Source organism: Anolis sagrei, chromosome X, assembly GCF_037176765.1.
Source record: "Anolis sagrei isolate rAnoSag1 chromosome X, rAnoSag1.mat, whole genome shotgun sequence".
NCBI classification, from domain to species: Eukaryota; Metazoa; Chordata; class Lepidosauria; order Squamata; family Dactyloidae; genus Anolis; species Anolis sagrei.
The window spans coordinates 8,529,669-8,555,778 of NC_090034.1; the positions used below are offsets into that span (position 1 = coordinate 8,529,669).

Below are 26,110 nucleotides of genomic sequence, written 5' to 3' on the forward strand. Positions count from 1 at the left end.
TAATCAAGCTGGCCAATTGCAACATTCACACTTGCCTCCAACAGACAAGATTTTTTTTCTCCCACCCTGGACATTATTCCACAGATATATAAACCACACTTGCCTAGTTTCCAACAGACTTCACAACCTCTGAGGATGCCTGCCATAGGTGTAGGTGAAGCGCCAGGAGAGAATGCTTCTAGAACATGGCCATACAGCCCGGAAAATTCACAGCAACCCAATAATGTCATATAATGGGGAGCAATTGGGTCTGATTCTGTGGAAGGTCCAGGGTGGGAGAAGTAACTCTTGCCTGTTGGAGGCAAGGCAGGAATCAGCCAAGCTCTGAAGCTGCAAGGCCATTCAATGCTAATCAAGCTGGCCAATTGCAACATTCACACTTTGTTTCCAACAGACAAGAGTTCTTTCTCTCAACCTGGACATCATTCCACAGATATATAAACCCCACTTGCCTGGTTTCTAACAGACCTCACAACTTCTGAGGATGCCTGCCACAGATGTGGGTGAAACATCAGGAGGGAATGCTTCTTGAACATAGTCATAAAGCCTCGGAAAACTCACTGCAAGAATGTCATATAATGGGGAGCAATTGGGTCTGGTTCTGTGGAACGTCCAGGGTGAGAAAAAGAACTCTTGTCTGGGTTGTAGTTCTTTTGAGCTATATGGCCATGTTCTAGAAGCATTCTCTCCTGACGTTTCACCTGCATTTATGGCAGACAAGAAAAAACTCTTGTCTGTTGGAGGCAAGGCAGGAATCATCTACGCTTTGAAGCTGAAAGGCCACACAATGCTAATCAAGGTGGCCAATTGCAACATTCACACCTGTTTCCAGCAGGCAAGAGTTCATTCTCCCACCCTGGACATTCCATAAACCCTACTTGCCAAGTTTCCAACAGACCTCACAACGTATTGTCGAAGGCTTTCATGGCTGGAATCACTAGGGTCTTGTCGGTTTTTTCGGACTATATGACCATGTTCTAGAGGCATTTTCTCCTGACGTTTCGCCTGCATCTATGGCAAGCATCCTCCAAGGTAGTGAGGATGCTTGCCATAGATGCAGGCGAAACATCAGGAAGGAATGCCTCTAGACCATGGCCATATATTGCCAAAGGCTTTCATGGCCGGAATCACTGGGTTGTTGTAGGTTTTTCCGGGCTATATGGCCATGTTCTAGAGGCATTTTCTCCTGACGTTTCGCCTGCATCTATGGCAAGCATCCTCAGAGGCAGTGAGGTCTGAGGATGCTTGCCATAGATGCAGGCAAAACGTCAGGAGAAAATGCCTCTAGAACATGGCCATATAGCCCGAAAAAAACCCACAAGACCCTAGACCTCACAACATCTGAGGATTCCTGCCATAGATGTGGGTGAAACGTCAGGAGAGAATGCTTCAGCTCGGAAAACTCACAACAACCCAGTGTTTCCAGCCATGAAAGCCTTTGACAACACAAAATAAATACTTTCGCCTTGGTCACTTAAGCCAGGCTCTTCTCGTTACGCTAATTAAGAGGCACTGTGGGATTTGATTCAGTACATTTCGTGATTTACTTCTAATTACAGCCTCCTTCCTCCAAGGAGCTCAAGAAGGTTAAAGATTAAACGATGGCAGAAAATAGATTGGGAAAGAATGGGGAAGCTCAAGTAGATTTGAAGACGCTCTCCAATTATTCCTGGTAGTCAATATTTAAAGAGAGCGGTTAAACATTACGAGGAAAAGGCCCTCTTCCGTGGCAGGCTTTGCGATAATATATTATCTCTTAAGCTTCAGTATTCCGGCAAACTAGGAAGATCAATGGGTTGCTTGAACTCGACGGAAAGATAAACATGGCTTAGCAGAACTACTAATTCCTTGGGACGCTGCTGATAACAAGACTCGGACTCTCTTTCGGATCTGTCTCTGGATGGAAGACCAGAGATCTTCTCGCACATCGAAAACCTGCTCATCTGGCATCTCTTTCCAGCCCCACCTAGATGTTATCCCAACAACCATCCTGCAAGGCTGGTTAGAAATATTGCCTGGCCCCGGGTCACCCATTGAGATTCATGGGAAGAGACATGAGAGTCATCTGGAGATTAGAGAGATGGGCCGAAACGAACAAAATGAAGTTCAACAGTGACAAATGCAAGATACTCCACTTAGGCAGAAAAAAACGAAATGCAAAGATACAGAATGGGGGACAATGCCTGGCTTGAGAGCAGTACGTGTGAAAAAGATCTTGGAGTCCTCGTGGACAACAAGTTAAACATGAGCCAACAATGCGATGTGGCAGCAAAAAAAGCCAATGGGATTTTGGCCTGCATCAATAGGAGCCTAGTGTCTAGATCCAGGGAAGTCATGCTACCCATACTCTATTCTGCTTTGGTTAGACCACACCTGTGTCCAATTCTGGGCACCACAATTGAAGAGAGACATTGACAAGCTGGAATGTGTCCAGAGGAGAGCAACTAAAATGATAAAAGGTCTGGAGAACAAGCCCTATGAGGAGCGGCTTAAGGAGCTGGGCATGTTTAGCCTGAAGAAGAGAAGGCTGAGAGGGGATATGATAGCCATGTATAAATATGTGAGAGGAAGCCACAGGGAGGAGGGAGCAAGCTTGTTTTCTGCTTCCCTGGAGACTAGGACGCAATGGAACAATGGCTTCAAACTACAAGAGAGGAGATTCCATCTGAACATGAGGAAGAACTTCCTGACTGTGAGAGCCGTTCAGCAGTGGAACTCTCTGCCCCGGAGTGTGGTGGAGGCTCCTTCTTTGGAAGCTTTTAAACAGAGGCTGGATGGCCATCTGTCAGGGGTGATTTGAATGCAATATTCCTGCTTCTTGGCAGAATGGGGTTTGACTGGATGGCCCAGGAGGTCTCTTCCAACTCTTTGATTCTATGATTCTATGATTCTATGTTGCTGTTGTGTCTTCCAGTTTACGGAGATCTAGGCTTGTCCTGGTGAAACTCATTCGGAGACGATTTGGCACAAGAGGGTATATTTCCTTCCTCTAAGATCACCGAAGCTGTGTTTTCTAAGGCTTTCATGACTGGAATCACTGGGTTGCTGTGAGTTTTCTGGGCTGTCTCGCCATGTTCTGGAAGCATTCTCTCCTGACATTTCACCCACATCTATGGCATGCATCCTCAAGAGGTGTCAGGTCTGTGGGAACCTGGCAAGTGGGGAATGTATTGTCGAAGGCTTTCATGGCTGGAATCACTGGGTTGCTGTGAGTTTTCTGGTCTGTCTGGCCATGTTCCGGAAGCATTCTCTCCTGACGTTTCACCCACATCTATGGCAGGCATCCTCAGAGGTGTCAGGTCTGTTGGAAACTAGGCAAGTGGGGAATGTATTGTCAAAGGCTTTCATGGCTGGAATCACTGGGTTGCTGTGAGTTTTCTGGGCTGTCTGGCCATGTTCCGGAAGCATTCTCTCCTGATGTTTCACCCACATCCATGGCAGGCATCCTCAGAGGTAGTGAGGTCTGTTGGAAACTAGGAAAATGGCAAGTGGGGTTTATGTACCTATGGAATAATGTCCAAATAAATCTGAAGCTGCAAGGCCACTCAATGCTAATCACGGTGTCCAATTGTAACCAGTATTTTAAAAATCTCGAAAATCAGGATAGTAAATAAAGAACAACACTCAAAAAATGGGAAATCCAGACAGGAAAAAATCAGGGACAGCTAACACCTCCTAACAAAGGATTCCCCCAGGCAGGAAGCAGCCAGGCTTTGAAGCTGCAAGGCCATTCAATGCTAATCAAGGTATCCAATTGCAACCAGTATTTAAAAACTCTAAAATCAGGTCAGTAAATAAAGAGCAACACTTAAAAATGGGAATTCCAGACAAGAAACAATCAGGGCCAGCTAACACCTCCCAACAAAAAATTCCCCCAGGCAGAAAGCAGCCAGGCTTTGACGCTGCAAGGCCATTCAATGCTAATCAAGGTGTCCCACTGCAACCAGTATTTAAAAACTCTAAAATCAGGACAGTAAATAAAGAACAACACTCAAAAAATGGGAATTCCAGACAAGAAACAATCAGGGACAGCTAACACCTTTCAAGAAAGAATTCCCCAGGCAGGAAGCAACCAGGATTTGAAGCTATAAGGGCATTAAATGCTAAATGAGTCCTCCTTCGGGGGTGAGAAGGGTGGGTTTTAAATGCAGGAAATAATTCAAAATAAATAATCAAGCTGGTCAATGGCAACATTCACACTTGCCTCAAGCAGACAAGAGTTTTTTTCTCCCATCCTGGACATTATTCCACAGGTATATAAACCTCATTTGCCTAGTTTCCAACAGACCTCACAACCTCTGAGGATGTCTGCCATAGATGTGGACGAAACGTCAGGAGAGAATGCTTCTGGAACATGGACACTCACAGCAACCTATCACTGAAGCTTCAAACCCAGCCCTTTCCACACCCAAACCACTATCAAGTCTTTGTGTGCATGTGCCTTCCAGACACCTGATTCATGCTGCCTTTGAAGAAGAGCTAAAGCACCTGCAGGAGAGAGGAAATTCCTTTTTGCACATATTTCTGCTTCCAAGCTAACACCTTTAGTATTCGCCGGAGGGGGAAACAGATACAGATCTAAGCCCTGGGTTGATCTGAGCTGATCTCTTTATCAAAAGGGAATGTCTGCACTTTTGAAATTCCCCTTGGATGGGAGGAGGTAGCTGGAGAGTCCCTGTTTTGACTGCTGTCTTGACTCCCAAATGGGGCCGAAAGTGGGTTAAACCTGCTGAACTTGCTGACTGAAAAGTCAGCGGTTTAAATCTGCAGAGCAGGGAGAGCTCCCATTGTTAGCCCCAGCTTCTACCAACCTATCAGTTCAAAAACATGTGCATATAAGTAGATTGATAGGTACCGCTTCTGTAAGAAGGTAATGGTGCTGCACGCAGTCATGTTGGCCACATGACCTTGGAGGTGGCTACAGACAACACCAGTTCTTCTGCTTAGAATCATAGAATCATAGAGTTGGGCCATCCAATCCAACCCCATTCTGCCAAGAAGCAGGAATACTGCATTCAAAGCACCCCTGACAGATGGCCACCCAGCCTCTGTTTAAAAGCTTCCAAAGAAGGAGCCTCCACCACACTCCGTGGCAGAGAGTTCCACTGCTGAACGGCTCTCACAGTCATGTTCAGATGGAATCTCCTCTCTTGTAGTTTGAAGCCATTGTTCCATTGCATCCTAGTCTCCAGGGAAGCAGAAAACAAGCTTGCTCCCTCCTCCCTGTGACTTCCTCTCACATACTTATACATGGCTATCATATCTCCTCTCAGCCTTCAAAGCACTCCCGACTGATAGCCATCCAGCCTCTGTTTAAAAGCCTCCACCACACTCCGGGGCAGAGAGTTCCACTGATGAACAGCTCTCACAGTCAGGAAGTTCTTCCTCATGTTCAGATTGAATCTCCTAGTTTGAAGCCATTGCTCCATTGCATCCTAGTCTCCAGGGCAGCAGAAAACAAGCTTGCTCCCTCCTCCCTGTGGCTTCCTCTCACATATTTATACATGGCTATCATGTCTCCTCTCAGCCTTCTCTTCTTCAGGCTAAACATGCCCAGCTCCTTAAGCCGCTCCTCATAGGGCTTGTTCTCCAAACCCTTGTTCATTTTAGTCGCCCTCCTCTGGACACATTCCAGCTTGTCAATATCTCTCTTGAATTGTGGTGCCCAAAATTGGACACAATATTCCAGGTAAAGTGGTCTAACCAAAGCGGAATAGAGCATGGGGAGCATGACTTCCCTAGATCTAGACACTAGGCCCCTCTTGATGCAGGCCAAAATTCCATTGGCTTTTCTTGCCACCACATCACATTGTGGCGGCTTAGAAATAGAGATTAGAAATAGAGAAGAGCACCAACTCTCAGACTCAAGACATGACTAGACTTAATGTCGGGGAAAACCTTTACCTCAGTGTTTCTCAACCTTCCCAATGCCGAGACCCCTTAATACAGTTCCTCACGTTGTGCTGACCCCCAACCATAAAATTATTTTTGTTGCTATGTCATAACTTTAAATTTGCTCCTGTTATGAATCATAATGTAAATACATGATATGCAGGATGTATTGTCATCCACTGGACCAAATTGGCACAAATACCTGATATGCCCAAAGTGGAATACTGGTGGGGTGGGGATTGATTTTGTCATTTAGGATTTGTAGCTGCTGGGATTTATAGTTCACCTACAATCAGAGAGCATTCTGACCTCCACCAACGATGGAATTGAACCAAATTTGGCACACAGAACTCCCATGACCAACAGAAAATATTGGAAGGGTTTAATGAGCATTGACCTTGAGTTTGAGAGTTGTAGTTCACCTATATCCAGAGAGCACTGTGGACTCAGCGATACGCAATTCAACTTGGGAGATACCTATGCCTTTTACGGATGCATTCAATATTCAACTGGAACATCGGTGGGGTTGGAGGAGATTGATTTTGTCATTTGGGATTTGTAGCTGCTGGGATTTATAGTTCACCTACAATCAGAGAGCATTCTGGCCTCCACCAACGATGGAATTGTACCAAATTTGGCACACAGAACTCCCACGACCAACAGAAAATACTGGAAGGGTTTGGTGGGCATTGACCTTGAGTTTTGGAGTTGTAGTTCACCTACATCCAGAGAGAACTGTGGACTCAAACAATGATAGATCTGGACCAAACTTGGCATGAGAACACCGGTGGAGTTTGGGGAAAATAGACCTTGACATTTGGGAGTTGTAGTTGCTGGGATTTATAGTTCACCTACAATCAAAGAGCATCCTGAACTCCACTAACGATAAAATTGGGCCAAACTTCCCACACAGAACCCTCATGACCAACAGAAAATGCCGTGCTTTCTGATGGTCTTTGGCGACCCTTCTGAAACCCCCCTTGCAACCCCCTCAGGGGTCTTGACCCCCCAGGTTAAGAAACACTAGGTTATGTAAAGGTTGTCCCCTGACATTAAGTCCAGTCATGTCTGACTCTGGGGTGTGATGCTCATATCAATTTCTAAGCTGAAGAGCTGGCGTTGTCCATAGACACCTCCAAGGTCATGTGGCCGGCATGACTGCATGGAGCACTGTTACCTTCCTGCCAGATCCATTCACATTTGCATGTTTTTGAACTGCTAGGTTGACAGAAGCTAGAGCTGACAGGGCCAAAGTTTGCCCATGCCTACCATATATTCACCCTCCCCTCCCCAAAAAGGAAGGATAGTCAAACCAGGAGGATTTTTTTCCAAAGGAGAGCTGTAGTGTTTACTACAAATACAGCATTACAACCCAGCTCTTGTGTACACAACAAACGCAATGCAAATGTCCATCTTTTGTAAATGCGAGGAAGGAAATAACATCGACCACAGCCAGCCCAAAAGGTTATAACTCGATCCTGTTTCAACAAGGAACCTGCGGTTTGGGTTTGAAGGCATCTGTAAAAGGCCTGGGTATCTGCCCGAAACCCTTTTCCTTCTAATTCTCCCTGCTGTTGAGCAACAGGAGGGGAAATCTGACTTGCTGTAATTGTTACATGTGATTATATTTAATCACTATCTCAGGACAACGAAGACAGCAACACTGCCCTCCCAAGTTGAACGGTGCTTCCTTGAATGGAGAGCTCAGTGTTGGTCTAAGATATAGAAGAGGCAGTGTGCAATAATAGTCATAGAGCAGCATTTCTCAAACTGGGGGTCGGGACCCCTGGGGGGGTTGCGAGAGAGGTGTCAGAGGGGTCACCAAAGACTATCAGAAAACACAGCATATTCTGTTGCTCATGAGGGTTCTGTGTGGGAAGTTTGGCCCAATTCTATCGTTAGTGGAGTTCAGGATGCTCTTTGATTGTAGGTGAACTATAAATCCCAGCAACCACAACTCCCAAATGTCAAGGTCTCTTTTCCCCCAAACTCCACCGGTGTTCACATTTGGGCATATTGAGTATTTGTGCCAAGATTGGTCTAGATCCATCATTATTTGAGTCCACAGTGCTCTGTGGATGTAGGTGAACTACAACTCCCAAACTCAAGGTCAATGCTCACTAAACCCTTCCAATATTTTCTGTTGGGCATGGGAGTTATGTGTGATCAATTCCATCGTTGGTGTTGGTGGAGCTCAGAATGCTCTTTGATTGTAGGTGAACTATAAATCCCAGCAACCACAACTCCCAAATGTCAAGGTCTCTTGTCCCCCAAACTCCACCAGTGATCACATTTGGGCTTACTGAATATTTGTGCCAAGCTTGGTCCATCATTGTTTGAGTCCACAGTGCTCTCTGAATGTAGGTGAACTACAACTCTCAAACTCAAGGTCAATGCTCACTAAAAACTTCCAATATTTTCTGTTGGTCATGGGAGCTCTATAAATCCCAGCAACTACAACTCCCAAATGTTAAGGTCTCTTGTCCCTCAAACTCCACCAGTGTTCACATTTGGGCTTATTGAGCATTCATGCCATGTTTGGTCCAGATCCATCATTGTTTGAGTCCACAGTGCTGTCTGGATGTAGGTGAACTACAACTCCAAAACTCAAGGTCAATGCTCACCAAACCCTTCCAGTATTTTCTGTTGGTCATGGGAGTTCTCTGTGTCAAATTTGGTTCAATTCAATCGTTGGTGTTGGTGGAGTTCAGAATGCTCTTTGATTGTAGGTGAACTATAAATCCCACCAACCACAACTCCCAAATGTCAAGATCTCTTGTCCCCCAAACTCCACCAGTGTTCACATTTGGGCATATTGAGTATTCGTGCCAGGTTTGGTCCAGATCCATCATTATTTGAGTCCATAGTGCTCTCTGGATATAGGTGAACTAAAACTCCCAAATGACAAAATCAATCCTCCCCAGATTTGGGAATATCAGGTATTTGTGACAAATTTGGTCCAGTGAATGAAAATACACCCTGTATATGAGATATTTACTTTATGGTTCATAACAGTATCAAAATCACAGTTATGGAGTAGCAACCAAAATAATGTTATGGTTGGGGGTCACCACAACATGAGGAATCGTATTTAGGGGTCGCAGCACATTTGTTGTTGTTATTGTTGTTCTGCACCCATAACCACTGGAGTAATTTCCACCTTTAAGGGAAACATTCTTAACTTTTAAGGACATGTTTGCTCTTGACTTTTAGCTGGAAGTCCAGAACCTCTCCATTTCCTGAAACACGCCCAAGATTTCATAAAGGTTCCTTTCTCCATGTGTCCACGAAGCCACGCCTCTATGCCACCTGCTCCCCTTTGCGCTCTGGACGGAAACTGCCACAAAGTGGCCCAGACTGGATAGTAGGCCACCCATGCCCTTCCCATCCCATCCGGGAGGTGCCTCGCACCTGTGTTTGGAGTCTAAACAGTCAACACAGCCCTGTTTGATCTGTACACAGAAGTGCACCGGGATTTCTGGGGCGTGCGCAGGGCGGGAGGCATGCACCCCAGCCGGCTCTCCTCCCTCAAGGCAAGGACACCAGCCAAAACGAGGTGAAAATTTGGGAGTGGAATGCGCTGTCCTGGAGGCAGCATTCCTCACAACGAAAAAGGGAAGAAGGAAAGCCGAAGGGAGGCGAAATTATTTAGAAATCTGGAAAATACGAACACGGGACGGCTCGGTTGTGTTTGGGGTTTGCTTGTTTATGTCTCATCACATGAGTACGGTCATATTCCAGCAATGGAAAGTCCCTGTTGCCAAAAGTTCAAGCCACTCGATCTCATGATCTCGAGAGACTGCTCCATCCCCAAAGAGGGGTTATACAGCATTAAAAGGTTCGGTGTTTGCAATAAAAGGATTTTATATAATCTCAGAGAGCCACAAACACATAAATGATTTCACAAGTTCTGACTCAGGTTCATCTAGAAGCCCTCCCCGATGCTGGTGATAGAGCCGTAGTGGCTCAATAGGTTACCCTTGTGCTGGCTGAACTGCTGACCTGAAGGTCGGCGGTTCAAATCCAGGGAGCGGGGTGAGCTCCCACCTGTCAACTCCAGCTTCCCTTGCGGGGACGCAAGAGAAGAGTCCCACAGGATGGTAACACATCCGGGCATCCCCTGGGCAACATCTCTGCAGAGAGCCAATTCTCTCACAGCAGAAGCAGGGTGAGCTCCTGCATGTCAGCTCCAGCTTCCTACATGGGGACATGAGAGAAGCCTCCCACAGGATGGTAACACATCCGGGTGTCCCCTGGGCAAGGTCGCTGCAGATGGCCTATTCTTTCACACCAGAAGCAGGGTGAGCTCCCGTCTGTCAGCTCCACCTTCCCATGCGGGGGACACGAGAGAAGCCTCCCACAGGATGGTAACACATCCGGCCACCCCCTGGGCAAGTCTCTGCAGACAGCCAATTCTCTCACACCAGAAACAAGGTGAGCTCCTGCCTGTCAGTTCCAGCTTCCCATGGGGGAACATGAGAAAAGCCTCCCACAGGATGGTAACACATCCGGGTGTCCCCTAGGCAACATCACTGCAGATGGCCAATTCTTTCACACCAGAAGTGAGCTCCCACATGTCAGCTCCAACTTCCTACATGGGGACATGAGAGAAGCCTCCCACAGGATTGGTAACGCATCCGGCCATCCCTCTGCAGACGGCCAATTCTCTCACACCAGAAACAGGATGAGCTCCTGCCTGTCAGTTCCAGCTTTCCATGTGGGAACATGAGAAAAGCCTCCCACAGGATGGTAACACATCCGTCCATCCCCTGGGCAACGTCTCTGCAGATGGCCAGTTCTCTCACACCAATTTCTCAAGTCGTTCAAGTCTCTCCTGACACAATTAAAAATGCTGGTGATGTCCGCTCCTTAAGTAGCAAAAGAACAGATAAGGTGACACGAGTTCCTTAATGTATGCATTACCCCAGTCTCTACTCAGTATCACTTGTTCCTTGCACACTCAAGAAGTGCTATAATCTATGCTATAGACAGAGGAGGCCAGGGCTCAATGCCATCACACACTCATGACACTTTAGGGGGCTTTTGACTCTTCCTCAAGTTGGGTAAAACTAAAGTAGCAATCAATGGCTACCATTCCTACTGGTTGTATACCAGTACCAGTATCAGGGATAGTATATCTCACATTACCAAGGTTTGGGGATAAAGTACAAGAGGATCCTTGTCCCTCAATTTCATCTTATGGCAGTGGTTCTCAACGTGGGATCCCCAGATGTTTTTTGGCCTACCACTCCCAGAAATCCCAGCCAGTTTACCAGCTGTTAGGATTTCTGGGAGTTGAAGGCCAAAAACATCTGGGGATCCCAGGTTGAGAACCACTGCCTTGTGGGAATCTACTTGGCTGCTATATGGGAAACCTCAACATGGGAAACCTCACTTGGCCCGGACACGGAAAGGATTGACAGATCGATAGCTCTTTCTCGATTCTGTGGGTGTTGGTGCATGGCCGTTCTTAGTTGGTGGAGCGATTTGTCTGGTTAATTCCGATAACGAACGAGACTCTGGCATGCTAACTAGTTATGTGACCACCGAGTGGTCGGCGTCCAACTTCTTAGAGGGACAAGTGGCGTTCAGCCACCCGAGATTGAGCAATAACAGGTCTGTGATGCCCTTTGTAAGCCGCCTTGAGTTGCCTTTGAGCTGAGAAAGGCGGGATTTAAATACCATAAATAAATAAATTGACAAACAAACAACGTTCTTGCATTTCAGAAGGTTAGCAATGGTTCTTGTCATCCTTTCCAATCCATTTTGTGAATAACAGGAGGGCCGTGTAGAAATAGGAAAAGAAATGAAAGTCTGAGAATGGTATGGAGAAATGGAGAAGCTTGAAATTTTTCTGCTCACTTTTGGAAGTAGAGTGCCATGAAGCTTTTAAACAGGGGCTGGATGGCCATCTGTCAGGGGTGATTTGAATGCAATATTCCTGCTTCTTGGCAGAATGGGGTTGGACTGGATGGCCCATGAGGTCTCTTCCAACTCTTTGATTCTATGATTCTATGATTCTATGGCGCATGTGGTGGCCAGTTGACCAAATTTGAGAGGTGCATGGGCCTCTCCTCTGATCCAGAAGGATTGCACATCTCAAGAAGGATCATCTCAAGATCCTTCTTGAGATGTGCAATCCCTTTCCAGGAAAGATGGGGCAGACACCTAGCTCTTGGCACATCCCTTGAAAAAAAGAACATTCTACGAACTTGGTCCAAAAGAAACGCCTGCAAAGTTTGCAAAGCTGATGCAGCGGGCGTTCCTTTGCTCCGCCAATCCTGATGCCAGCGCCCACCCGAGCACTCCTTTCCGCTGTTGGATAGAAAGCCCGCTCTTATGCCCATCTGGGCCAGCCTGCAAGAAGCAGGAAAAGAGAACAGCGGACCACCCACTTTCCTTAAACCCAAGCGGCGGGCTCTCTCTCTCTCTCTCTCTCCTCTTTTGCTGCACATGCTGAGATGAGAGGCACTTTTCTTGTGTGATCCTGTTAAGGCAAATCCTCCGACTCAGCAGGAATTTAGTGGGCCTGGATTACATCGCATCTGTGCTCTTGCCTCCCTCCTTCTCTGGCTGCCTCCTCTCCCCCTTCTCAAGTATTTACGGGCTGAATCAACCACAACTGTAAGAAATAACTTCCAGTAGAAGGCAGGAATTTGCATGCCTTTCCTCAAGACTGGCCCATTCAAAGCAGGAACGCAACTGCCGGGATGGGAATGCTAAAAGCAGAAACGATTGCAAAGTGCAGCCCTCCAAGATAATTATTTTGGCTTTCCATTCCTCTAGATCAGTGGTTGCCAACCTTTTTTTGACCAGGGACCACTCTCCAACATTAGTACCAAAACGGTTGCAAATCAGTTTCCGCTCAAGTTTATATTCTGTTTAATTCTTTGGGGTGCAGATTCAGAAAATTGCATTGGATAGACCACATCAGCTCTAGTTTCTGATACAGAACACATATACCATCCAGCAGTCACCATTTGGAAGTCCCCGTTGGTGCAGCAGGTTGAACTGCTGAGCTGCTGTACTTGCAGACCAAAATCCAGGGAGTGGGGGTGAGCTCCTGCTGTTAGCCACAACTTCTGCCAACCTTGTTGTTGTTCATTCATTCAGTTGTTTCCGACTCTTCGTGACCTCATGGACCAGCCCATGTCGGCCGTCACCACCCCAGCTCCTTCAAGGTCAACCCAGTCACTTCAAGGATGCCATCCATCCACCTTGCCCGTGGTCGGCCCCTCTTCCTTTTTCCTTCCATTTTCCCCAGCATAATTGTCTTCTCTAAGCTTTCCTGTCTTCTCATTTTGTGGCCAAAGCGTGAAGGTAATAGTGCTCCATGCAGTCATGCTGGCCATATGACTGGAGGTGTCTATGGACAACGCTGGCTCTTCAGCTTAGAAATGGAGATGAGCACCACCCCCCAGAGTCATACACGACTAAAGGTCAAGGGGAAACCTTTAACTTTACATTTAGTCACCATCCGCTCACCCCTAAAACTATATTTAATCATCTAGAGCTTATGTAGCAGTAGTAATCTTTCATAGGTAATCAGCATCTCCCCTCTCGACATCCCTGTTGCCTTAGCGCTATATAAGTGGCTTTCCTGAGACCAGTCACTCTTGTTGCCGTGTGATTTTGAGGCAATGGTGTAGTAATGGTGAGGCCGCGGATCATATTTTCGTTCTTGTTGACCACTAATGGTCCACGGACTACAGGTTGGGAACCGCTGCTCTAGATCCCCCGGTCTTGTCATTTATACCTTCCAATATCTCACAGAGAAAAACTATGGGACATACAAAGAAGGAACATTGATAAAAGTTGGTAAAAGTTTTCAGTGAAGGCATAAAACCAAAGCTAAGGGAAGCTGCAGCAGTCTGCTTTTGCCTGAGCCAACTGGGAAAGTCCACAGTCCTCTCTTCTTTCCATCATTGAGTCAACCAAGAACAAAGTACTTTGCACTCACTTGGCTGCAATGGAAATAAGCTGAAAATAAAGTGGGAAAGTGGGATGTTTTTAAAGCTGCTGAAAAAGTAAAAGTAGGATGACAGAAAGTTAGACAGGATTGTTTTGGGTAAATTGGAACAATTTCAACAGAAAGGAGGAAACCATGAAAATGAACAAAATCTGGCTACCAGTATTAAAAAAAACTCTAAAATTACAACAGCAAAACAACAGAGGGGAAACAATCAGGCACATCTAATCACCTCTCAACAAAAGATTGCCCCAGGCACTGCCAGACCATCAAATGCTAATCAAGGTGGTCGGTTGAAACATTAACACCTAGCTCCAATAGACAAGAGTTCTTTGCCCCACCCTGGTCATTCCTCAGATATATAAACCCACTTTCCTAATTCCAACAGACCTCACTACCTCTGAGGATGCTTGCCATAGATGCAGGCAAAACGTCAGGAGAAAATGCCTCTAGAACATGGCCATATAGCCCGAAAAAACCTACAACAACCCAGTGGTTCCGGCCATGAAAGCCTTCGACAATACATTAAATTGGAACAGTTGGGACTTTGTGCTGCATTTCACCTCCTGGGAGATTCTTAAATAAGTCGTGCACCCCAGTATTGTTTATAACCAAAACCAACACTCCACTTCCATGTATGGACAATTTTGGCAGACTGTGCAGCTTCAAGAAGAGTGTCCAAAGGTAAATAACGGATCCCACCATCAGACCTCCCACGATCGCCCACTCCCGATCTATAGGACAATAAAGCGCTGGTAGAGAGGGAGAAATGAGACTTTTCATGGGCCAATAACATGGTGATTTAGGACTCTTCTGCATTAAAAGTGGCCAGAAGAAGACATTAATGGCTGATCTGGCACCCTGCCGTACTACACAGTTGTAGCACTATGACCCCACTTTCAATGCCATGGTTTGGGAAGATGTGCTTCAGACTCCTCTCCATTCCTCTTGCTTTCGTCTTCCAGGCCCTCTGACCCTCAGCTTCTCCATTAACTGGATTAACAAAATGAAATGCAACCCAATGCGGTTTCCCTTCCTCTTTGCGGTTGGCGAAGCAGAGCTCAGAGCCGAGCCAGCCTGCCTCCAGATTGCGCAGCGGCCACAGGAAGGAAGGATGTTCGCTTTTCTCGATCTTACAACACTCTGGGTGCAACTGAAAAAGAGGAATGCTTGCTTTAGCAGTGTTTGCTGACCCAAGGAAAGAGAGACCGAGAAACATTTTAGGTCAGCCTCTTAAGGTTGGTTTCAATGCTGCCAAAAAATCTTGCAACAAAGCAGAAGGAAGAAAGTTGTATGAAGATGACTAAAATCATCAAAGGTCTGGAGAACAAGCCCTATGAGGAGCGGCTTAAAGAGTTAGGCATGTTTAGCCTGAAGAAGAGAAGGCTGAGAGGAGACATGATAGCCATGTATAAGTATGTGAAGGGAAGTAATAGGGAGGAGGGAGCAAGCTTGTTTTTTGCTGCCCTGGAGACTAGGACGCAATGGAACAATGGCTTCAAACTACAGGAAAGAAAGGAGATTCCACCTAGAATCATAGAATCAAAGAGTTGGAAGAGACCTCATGGGCAATCCAGTCCAACCCCCTGCTCCACGCAGTCATGTTGGCCACATGACCTTGGAGGTGTCTACAGACAACACCGGCTCTTCGGCTTAGAATCATAGAATTGGAAGAGACCTCATGGGCCATCCAGTCCATCCCCCTGCCAAGAAGCAGGAATATTGCATTCAAAGCACCCCTGACAGATGGCCATCCAGCCTCTGTTTAAAAGCTTCCAAAGAAGGAGCCTCCACCACACTCCCGGGCAGAGAGTTCCACTGCTGAACGGCTCTCACAGTCAGGAAGTTCTTCCTCGTGTTCAGATGGAATCTCCTCTCTTGTAGTTTGAAGCCATTGTTCCTTTGCGTCCTAGTCTCCAGGGAAGCAGAAAGCAAGTTTGCTCCCTCCTCCCTGTGGCTTCCTCTCACATATTTATACATGGCTATCATATCTCCTCTCAGCCTTCTCTTCTTCAGGCTAAACATGCCCAGCTCCTTAAGCCGCTCCTCATAGGGCTTGTTCTCCAGACTCCTTACAGGGTTTTTGCAAACCTGTTCCTGATAACACCTGGCCAAATTACAGTTATGAACTAGCAATGAAAATAATGTTATGGTTGGGGTTCACTTCAAGATGGGGGACTGTATTAAGGGGTTGCGGCATTCGGAAGGTTGAGAACCACTTATCTATATTAAGCTAACTGAACTGTTCTTCATTGAGGATTTGAGGCTTGGCCAGTGTGGGGCTGAATCCCAACACTTGGCATATGGGATTTCAGCCTGGCAATTCCAGGGGAAGTTCCCATAACACCTCGAGAAACATGCACCCACACAAGGTTTCCACGCTGGAAGAAACCGTGCCAGTGCGGAACAGAGGAAGGCTGAACTCAAACCAAAAGATGCACCCACTCGCTTTCGGTCACACTTTGACTAACTGCAGCAACTTCCCTCTGAACAGCAGAAGATGCAATTACGGAGGAAGAGGTTAACACAGTCAAAAGAGACATTCTGTGAAACGGGACTCTTTTCTGATCCACTTTACAGGAAGACTAAACGAAATGCAAAGATACAGAATGGGGGACAATGTCTGGCTTGAGAGCAGTGCGTGTGAAAAAGATCTTGGAGTCCTCGTGGACAACAAGTCAAACAGGAGCCAACAATGTGATGTGGCGGCAAAAAAAGCCAATGGGATTTTGGCCTGAATCAAGAGGAGCATAGTGTCTAGATCTAGGGAGGTCATGCTCCCCATGCTCTATTCCGCTTTGGTTAGACCACACCTGGAATATTGTGTCCAATTCTGGGCCCCACAACTCAAGAGAGATATTGACAAGCTGGAACGTGTCCAGAGGAGGGCGACTAAAATGATAAAGGGTCTGGAAAACAAGCCTTATGAGGAGCGGCTTAAGGAGCGGGGCATGTTTAGCCTGAAGAAGAGAAGGATGAGAGGAGATATGATAGCCATGTATAAATATGTGAGAGGAAGCCACAGGGAGGAGGGAGCAAGCAAGCTTGTTTTCTGCTTCCTTGGAGACTAGGATGCAATGGAACAATGGCTTCAAATTACAAGAGAAGAGATTCCATCTGAACATGAGGAAGAACTTCCTGACTGTGAGAGCCGTTCAGCAGTGGAACTCTCTGCCCCGGAGTGTGGTGGAGGCTCCTTCTTTGGAAGCTTTTAGACAGATGCTGGATGGCCAACTGTCAGGGGTGATTCGAATGCAATATTCCTGCTTCTTGGCCGAATGGGGTTGGACTGGATGGCCCACGAGGTCTCTTCCAATTCTTTTGATTCTTGGATTCTATGATAAGACGCACTACAACACAGACATTCGCAAGAGACCTTTGCCCACACAGTGTCAGCACTGAACTGGAAACGTTAGGACCCCAAGGTCTTTGAAAAGAGGCATTTTGTAATCAAGGACCTCAGAAATAGTAGGCTTGGATGTCCTCTAAACCCACTTCCTACTCCTTGCTGTGTTTTTGCAAACCTGTTCCCGATAACATCACAAAATCATCAAGTTTAGCTCAGCACACAAAAAGGCCTTCCTAGCTAGCACTTTAGTGGAGGCTGCTAAAAAGATAGGAGCAAGAGAAGAATTACACTATGCAACAAAATTTGGAAAAAATAATCTATTTCTGGTTTGAAGGTGTTCTTTCCTGCTTAATTGTGCATTCCTTGCTTCGAAAGTAGTTGTATTATTCCAGAAACTTCATTAGGAAACAACATTCTGAACACATCCAATGATGGAATTGAACCAAACTTGGCACACAGAACTCCCATGACCAACAGAAAATACTGGAAGGGTTTGGTGGGCATTGTCCTTGAGTTTTGGAGTTGTAGTTCACCTACATCCAGAGAGCACTGTCTACTCAAACAATGATGGATCTGGACTAAACTTGGCACAAATATTCAATAGATCCAAATGTGAACACTGGTGGAGTTTGGGGAAAATAGACCTTGACATTTGGGAGTTGGCGTTTCTGGGATTTATAGTTCACCTACAATCAAAGAGGATTCTGAACCCCACCAATGAGAGAATTGGGCCAAACTTCCCACACAGAACTCCCATGTCCAACAGAAAATAGTGGGAGGGTTTGGTGAGCATTGACCATGGGTTTTGGAGTTCTAGTTCACCTATATCCAGAAAGTACTGTGGACTCAAACAATGATGGATCTGGACCAAACTTAGCACGAATACTCAATAGGCCTAGATGTGAACACTGGTGGGAAAAATAGATCTTTACATTTGGGAGTTGTAGTTGATGGGATTTATAGTCCACCTACAATCAATGTGCATTCTGAACCCCAACAATGATAGAATTGGGCCAAACTTCCCACACAGAACCACCATGACCAACAGAAAATATTGGAGGGATCTGGGTGGAATTCACAGTGATTTAGGGGAGATGTAGTTCACTTACATCTGGAGAGCACTGTGAACCCAAACAATAAAGGGAGGATTCACTGTCTGTTTCCAAAAAGGAAGAGAATGACAGGCGGAGAGATCTTCAGCTTATCTGCCAAAGGGGTTCATAAGACCATCAGAAATATGTGTTTGTGATGGTCTTTGGAGACCCCTCTGACACCCTCCTCATAACCCCCAAGTTGAGAAACACTGATTTACACTGTAGAATTAATGTAATTTGATTCCACTTTAACTGCCATGGCTCAATGCTACGAAATCATGGGAGTTGTAACTTTTCAAAGACTGGGTTGTTGTAGGTTTTTTCAAGCTATATGGCCATGGTCTAGAGGAGAAACGTCAGGAGAGAATGCCTCTAGACCATGGCCATATAGACCGAAAAAACCTACAACAACCCAGTGATTCTGGCCATGAAAGCCTTTGACAATACATTTTCAAAGACTTTCTCCACCGGGTTGTTGTAAGGTTTTTTGGGCTATTTGGCCATTATCTAGAGGTATTCTCTCCTGAGGTTTCGCCTGCATCTATGGCAAGCACCCTCAGAGGAGGATGCCAAAGAGTACTGGTGTCTGCACCAAACCACAAATGCCTGCACCAAACCACAAATCCCAGCATCTCGTAGCACTGAGCTGCAGCACTTAAAGCAGGGTCAGACTGTCTTAATTCTACAATGCAGGCCTCTGAACCTGACCAGACCTCCTCTTGCTCCGTCCAGGTATATTTTCCTCACTTATTCCTCGAGTCTGAGCGGAGAGGTGTTATCCTGTGGCCGACCAGACGGATGTCCTCCCAGGACGAAACCCACGCCTCGGAGCCCCCCATCTCTAGGCAACCTGACCTGGACACGGCTGGCTCCAGCTCCCTCTTCTTCTCCTCCCCGCCCGGCTTCTCCTGTTCCCACGGAAAAGAGCCCCGCACACAAGCGTCTCCAAAGCCTTTCTCAGCCCCCAGGAGAAAAGGGGCTTTGTTAGCTGGCCCGGGGAGACAGCGTGAGAGCCGAGCCACAAGGCACTGGGAAGCCGAAAGGACAAAACGACCGGGAACAAAAAAATAGGAGCCAGAAGAAAGACCCAAGCCACGAGAAAAAAGCGACAGCCTTTCCCAGGGTTGGCTGTAGGTGTTGAGGCTTTCGCCACCTCCGGGTTGCACAGAAATACAACCTCTGCAGCAGGACGCAAACCTAAAAGCGAGTCTTTGGATGTATGACAGTGGCTCCAATGGTTTCAAGTTAAAGGGAGGACATAGTGCCCAAGGACACTATGTAACCAAATTTGACAATTTTTCTGTTCCTGGTCTGAAAGTGTCCTTTCCTCTTTAATTGTGCAATCTTTACTTTCTAAGTAGTTGTTCTACTCCAGAAACTTTGCTTTTTTGGGTACCACAAACTATGTTGAATTGGAAACGACATTTATAACCCACGAACAAAAAATTGTGTTATTTGCTATGCCTATATAGTGGGCAGTTTGGAAACACAAGTCTTCTGCATGAGCCATCCAGCAACCTTGAAAGTTGGACTCTATTGCAAAGAAAAAGGAGAGTAGCCTTCATTTTGGAATTTTTGCCATGGAAACTTGAAACCAAAAGGAGAATTGAGATTGGTAGATTTGGACAGCTATCCTCACTATCAAGCTGGCCTGAGAATAGGGAAGCTTGTTCCCTCTTGCAGACTCAACTCAAGGAGGTACTTGGTACAGTCGCAGCCCAGATGGTGCTAGCAGATGGCATCAAGTGCTGCCGTGCCAAGCTTTTGTTTCCAGGTGATGGACAGGTTTGTCTCTGTATCTATTGCACAAACCTTGGAAACTTAGGAGCTGCCGGTAGGGAGAGCTAATTCGCAAACAATGACATTTGGGAAAAGTTGGTTTGGGCAAAGCACAACCTCCCAGATGTTGTTGGAATCTAACTCCCAACATCCTTCATCATGATGGGACTTGTAGTCCGAGAACAGGTGAAGGGAGATGTGATTCCCACTCCTGCATGAAACAGAGTTGGAAGGAGCCTCATGATCATCTAGTCCAACTCAATCCAGCATTTAAGTCCAGAATGTTGGAATGAATGTTTGTTTACATAGTGTGTGCATATATATGTGTGTGTGTACACAAATATTTGTGCATGTATATGTATTATGTGTATATATACATATACCTACACAACATATATGCATACACATATGTGTATATATGCATACACACGTGTGTATGCATATATGTTGTATATATACACACAAGATATATGCATTCACACATGTGTATGCACGCATATACACATGTATGCATATGTTGTGTAGGTATATGTATTTACACACAACATATATGCACACACATATACAGCACACATGTGTATATACATATGTCTCTGTGTGTATGTATATATACATACACACTTCATCTGCATGTGTTGCCAGGTTGTCTTGAACACACTAAGAATGGGCACAACAGTGTTCATTGTATAAGACAGGGAGGCTAATGCTGAAGCCCAATCAGGACAACTCCGGCAACACAGGGATAATAAAGGCTGCTGGGAGATACAATCCAACAATAGCATGATTCTCATCCTTGAATTAGGAGCCGTGGTGGCACAATGGGTTAAACCCCTTTGTCGGCTGGACTGCTGACCAGAAGGTTGCTGCTTTGAATTTTATGATACAGGGTGAGCCCCCATCCATCAGCTCTAGCTTGCAAGGACATGAGAGAAGCCTCCCAGAAGGGTAGTAACACATCCGGGCATCCCCTGGGCAACGTCTCTATGGACAGTCAATTCTCTCACACCAATATGTGTGCAATATGTTCTCAAGTCACTAATGACACAATAAAATCCTTGAATTATTACACTATGTAACATGATTTTTGTTACATAGTGTAATATGTTCCAGATGTCATTTCCTAATGGCTTCTATCCTAAAAACATGGGGAAAGTTAATTAAACTGCAAAAGGTGTATATCCTGCAGCACATTTTACTCTAGATTTGCAAAGAGTATCTCATAGAGCAGGTATGGACAAACTTCAGCCCTTCAGGTGTTTTGGACTTCAACTCCCACAATTCCTAACAGCCTACCGGCTGTTAGGAATTGTGGGAGTTGAAGTCCAAAACACCTGGAGGGCTTTGAAGTTTGCCCAAACCTGTCGCAGAGTCTCAAACAATTCAACCTAGTTTTGTGGCAGTACAACAACACCTTGCAAAATAAGGACTGCACAATTAAATAGGAAATAACACTTTCAAAACAGGAATAGAATTTATTTTTCGAATTTTGCTATATAGTTTTATGTGTCTTCTTTTTCCCTGTACTCTTTGTGGTTCCTTTAAAAACTCTCTCTCTTCACTTTTCCCTAGAAGGAAGCTTGTTTGGGAATGGAGTTGCTCACAGGTGCAACAAGCTTAGATCCTAAGGGCTTTTTTATTTCCCCTGCCCTTCAAGCCAGACTTATCTATTCCATCTGCAATACCTGGAGGGGGAATCCATTCCATGCAAATAAGTATATATTGTTACAGGTGTATCCCTGTTGCATTCCACAGAATTAGGTCAGAGGAGGTCTTCAGTGGTCAAGTGCCATGAGCTTACAAAAGCCCTGCTCCTCATGAAGGTAAACAGCTAGAAATGCTTTCGTATAGGGTCAAATACAGTTGCCTATTGATTGACAGGATCTTGAAATACAGAAGAATATTTGGGAAAGGAGGGCTGCTTAGAGCAGTGGTTCTCACCCTTCCCAATGCCGCAACCCCTTAATACAGTTCCTCATGTTGTGGTGACCCCAACCATAACATTATTTTCGTTGCTACTTCATAGCTGTAATTTTGCTACTGTTATGAATCGTAATGTAAATATCTGAAATATGGGGTGTATTTTCATTCCCTGGACCAAATTTGGAAGAAACACCTGATACACCCAAATTTGAATACTGCTGGGATGGGGAGGGGGATTGATCTTGTCATTTGGGAGTTGTACTTGCTGGGATTTATAGTTCACCTACAACCAAAGAGCATTCTGAACTCCACCAACGATGGAACTGAACCAAACTTCCCACACAGAACTCCCATAACCAATGGAAAATAGTGGAAGGGTTTGGTGTGCATTGACCTTGAGTTTTGGAGTTGTAGTTCACCTATATTGAGAGAACTGTGAACTCAAACAATGATGGATTTGGACCAAACTTGGCACGAATACTTAACATGTGAACACTGGTGGAGTTTGGGGAAAATAGACCTTGACATTTGGGAGTTGTAGTTTTTGGGATTTATAGTTCACCTACAACCAAAGAGCATTCTGACCTCCACCAACGATGGAACTGAACCAAACTTCCCACACAGAACTTCCATAACCAACAGAAAATAGTGGAAGAGTTTGGTGTGCATTGGCCTTGAGTTTTAGAGTTGTAGTTCATCTGTATCCAGAGAGCAGTTTGGATAGATACATCTGGACCAAACTTGGAACAGATGCTCAATATGGGGGAAATAGACTTTGATATCTTGGAGTTGTAGTTGCTGGGAATTATAGTTCACCTACAATCAAACAGCATTCTGAACTCCAGCAAAAATGGAATTGAACCAAACTTGGCACACAGAACTCCCATGGCCAACAGTAAATACTGGAAGGGTTTGGTGAGCAATGACCTTGAGTTTTGGAGTTGTAGTGCACCTACATCCAGAGAGCACTGTGGACTCAAACAATGATGGATCTGGACCAAACTTGGCACGAATCCTCAATAGGCCCAAATGTGAACACTGGTGGAGTTTGGGGAAGCAAACATTGATATTTGGGAGTTGTAGTTGCTGGGATTTATAGAGCTCCCAAGGCCAACAGAAAATACTGGAAATGTTTGGTGGGCATTGACCTTGATTTCTGGAGTTGTAGTTCACTTACATCCCCAGGTTGAGAAACAGTGGGTTAGAGCTTTGCTGAGAATTGTCTTTCCCTTTTCAGCCCAAGAGCCCTGTCTTTCCTTCTGATCCCTTCTTTCTATCTGACAAGTCCAGCCCAGCAAAACCAATCGCATTTCATGCCCATCACCCCTCTGATCGTCTCAAGGAAAAATCAAATGAAAGGAGGAGGAAGGGGAGAAAATGGGGGGGGGGGGAGGAGAGGATTTAAACAATCCGTTGAGTCCCCGACACTCAGACCGAAGGGAAAACCTCCCCGTTTTAAACCCATTCCTTTTGTATATCCTTCCCAGGCACAAAAGGACCACAAAGGCTGCGTCTACACTTGAGGATGAATGCAGTGCTGACTCCACTTTCATGGCTCAATGCGACGGGATCCTGGGAATTGTAGTTTGGAGAAGAACCAGGCCAGAGAAGGCGAAAGCCATTGGATGATTGCAGCTCCCATTATCCCATCACCATCTGCATCCAATCTACAGTGTAGACGTGCCCAGAGACTAAGCAAACCTATCCAGATGTATTCAGAGGTGGGCTGCCATTGCTATTGCCTTCCTCTGAGGCTGAGACAGTGTGACTTCCCTATTAATAGGACTCCTATTAGCTCCTTGAGGAGATTTATTTTTAATGACTGCCTTCCTTCTACGCACTCTGTCCCATTTGCAGGGAGTACCAGGAGTCAAGCATGCCTCTGAGCATACACAGAGTGCTTTAAAGCAAACAGAGTGCACTTCATTTTGACAGACTGACTTCCTTCTATGCATTCGGTCCCAACTGCAAGGAAGGCGGGAAGTCAAGCATTCCTCTGAGCATGCACAGAGTGCTTTGAAGCAAAATAGGCCTCTGAGCATGCACAGAATGCATTTCTGCAAAACGGAGCTCCCATTTGCAGCTTGAGGTGCTTTATTTTTAATGACTGCCTTCCTACTATGCATGCTGTCCCATTTGGAGAGAGTACGAGGAGTCAAGTGTACCTCTGACCATGTACAGAGTGCATTTCTGCAAAATAGGGGCTCCTATCGGCAGATTGAGGCACTTTATTTTTAACGAATGCCTTCCTTCTATGCACTTTGTCCCATTTGCAGGGAGTACCAGAAGTCAAACTTACCTCTGAGCATGCACAGAGAGCATTTCTGCAAGAATAGGTCTCCTATTAGCAGCTTGAGGGGCTTCATTTCTAATGACTGGCTTCCTTCTATGTATTCTGTCCCAACTGCAGGGAAGGCTGGAAGTCAAGCATGCCTCTGAGCATGCACAGAGTGCTTTGAAGCCAAATAAACCTCTGAGCATGCACACAGTGCATTTCTGCAAAATGGGGCTCTTATTTGTGGCTTGATGCATTTTATTTTTAATGACTGCCTTCCTTCTATGTATGCTGTCCCATTTGTAAGGAGTACTAAGAGTCAAGCTTGCCTCTGAGCATGCACAGAGTACTTTTAAGCAAAAAACAGGCCTCTAAGCATGCACAGAGTGCTTTGAAGCAAAACGGGGCTCCTATTTGCAGCTTGAGGCTCTTCATTTTGACAGACCACCTTCCTTCTATGTATTCTCTCCCAAATACAGGGAAGGCCAGAAGTCGAGTGCCTCTGAGCATGCACAGAGTGCATTTCTGCAAAATAGGGGCTCCTATTTGCAGCTTGAGGCTCTTCATTTTGACAGACCGCCTTCCTTCTATATATTCTGTCCCAAATGCAGGGAAGGCGAAAAGTCATGCCTATTTCTAAGCATGCACAGAGTAATTTGAAGCATGCACAGAGTGCTTTGAAGCAAAATAAGCCTCTGAGCATGCACAGAGTGCATTTTTGCAAAATAGGTGTCCTATTGGCAGCTTGATGCATTTTATTTTTAACGACTGCCTTCCTTCTATGCATTTTGTCCCAATTCCAGGGAAGGCGGGAAGTCAAGCGTGCCTCTGAGCATGCACAGAGTGCATTTCTGCAAAATGGGGCTCCTATTTGCATCTTGATGCTCTTCATTTTGACAGACCGCCTTCCTTCTATGTATTCTTTCCCAAATGCAGGGAAGGCGAGATATCATGCCTACTCCACAGTGCTTTGAAGCAAAATAAGCCTCTGAGCATGCCGAGAGTGCCTTTTTTTGCCCAAGAGGGCTCCCTATGTGCATCTGGCCAGGGCTTACCATCTCCTTGTGGCGGGAGACCCAGGTGTCGAGGAGCAGCTCGAGGCGGCTCCGGTGGAACTTGGCGGTGGTCTTGACGGCCACGAAGACGTCCCGGGGCGAGAGGGGTTCCACGGGCGGGCGGGGCGCCTCGGCCTTGGGCTCCGTCCCCTCCGGGCCCGCCCCCCCGGCCCTCTTGCTCCGGCTCAGCTGCGAGAAGTACGCCGAGAAGCTCCGGGCGGCGGCGGGCAGGCTGTGCTGGGGCTCCGGAGGCGGCACCGCCTGCTGCTGCTGCTCGGCCACTAGGACCAGGAAGCAGGTCAGCATCGAGCCCGCCAGAGACACCAGCAGCCTCTTCCCGCAGCTTTGCAGCATCCCCGTCCCTTTCCCGTTCCTTCCACACACAACTAAGAACTCAGTCCCAACGGGCTTCCGTCTCCGACCAGAGCCGCTCTCCGTTTGCCGCCTTGGCAGAGAAGCAGAGCAAAGTGAGTTTGGAAAGGGGCGTGACTCTCCTAAGCCACGCCCACAAAGGAGGATAAAGGGGTGGAGTCAGAACGCTGTGCCTGCCAAAGGGGCGTGGCTGTTCTAGGCCACGCCAATAAAAGAGGGTAAGACATCAAGCAAAAAGTGAGTGCTAGAAACAATATCATAGGAAAGCTGACTGGCACAACCTGGGGATCACAACCAGACACAGTGAAGACATCTGCCCTTGCGCTGTGCTACTCTGCTGCTGAGTATGCAGCATCTCACCACACTAAAACAGTGGATGTGGCTCTTAATGAGACATGCCGCATT

At 46.2% G+C, this 26,110-nt stretch overlaps 1 protein-coding gene across 1 annotated transcript in view; it reads right to left on the reverse strand.

Annotated features, from left to right (window-relative positions):
- Positions 1–25,757, reverse strand: part of LOC137094797 (beta-1,3-N-acetylglucosaminyltransferase lunatic fringe-like) — a 49,936-nt gene extending 24,179 nt beyond the window's left edge. The window contains exon 1 of the mRNA XM_067460555.1: positions 25,334–25,757. Within this exon, the coding sequence (XP_067316656.1) occupies positions 25,334–25,687 (354 nt within the window). The 5' untranslated portion in view covers positions 25,688–25,757. The remainder of the gene's footprint in view (positions 1–25,333) is intronic.
- Between the last annotated feature and the right edge of the window lie 353 nt (positions 25,758–26,110).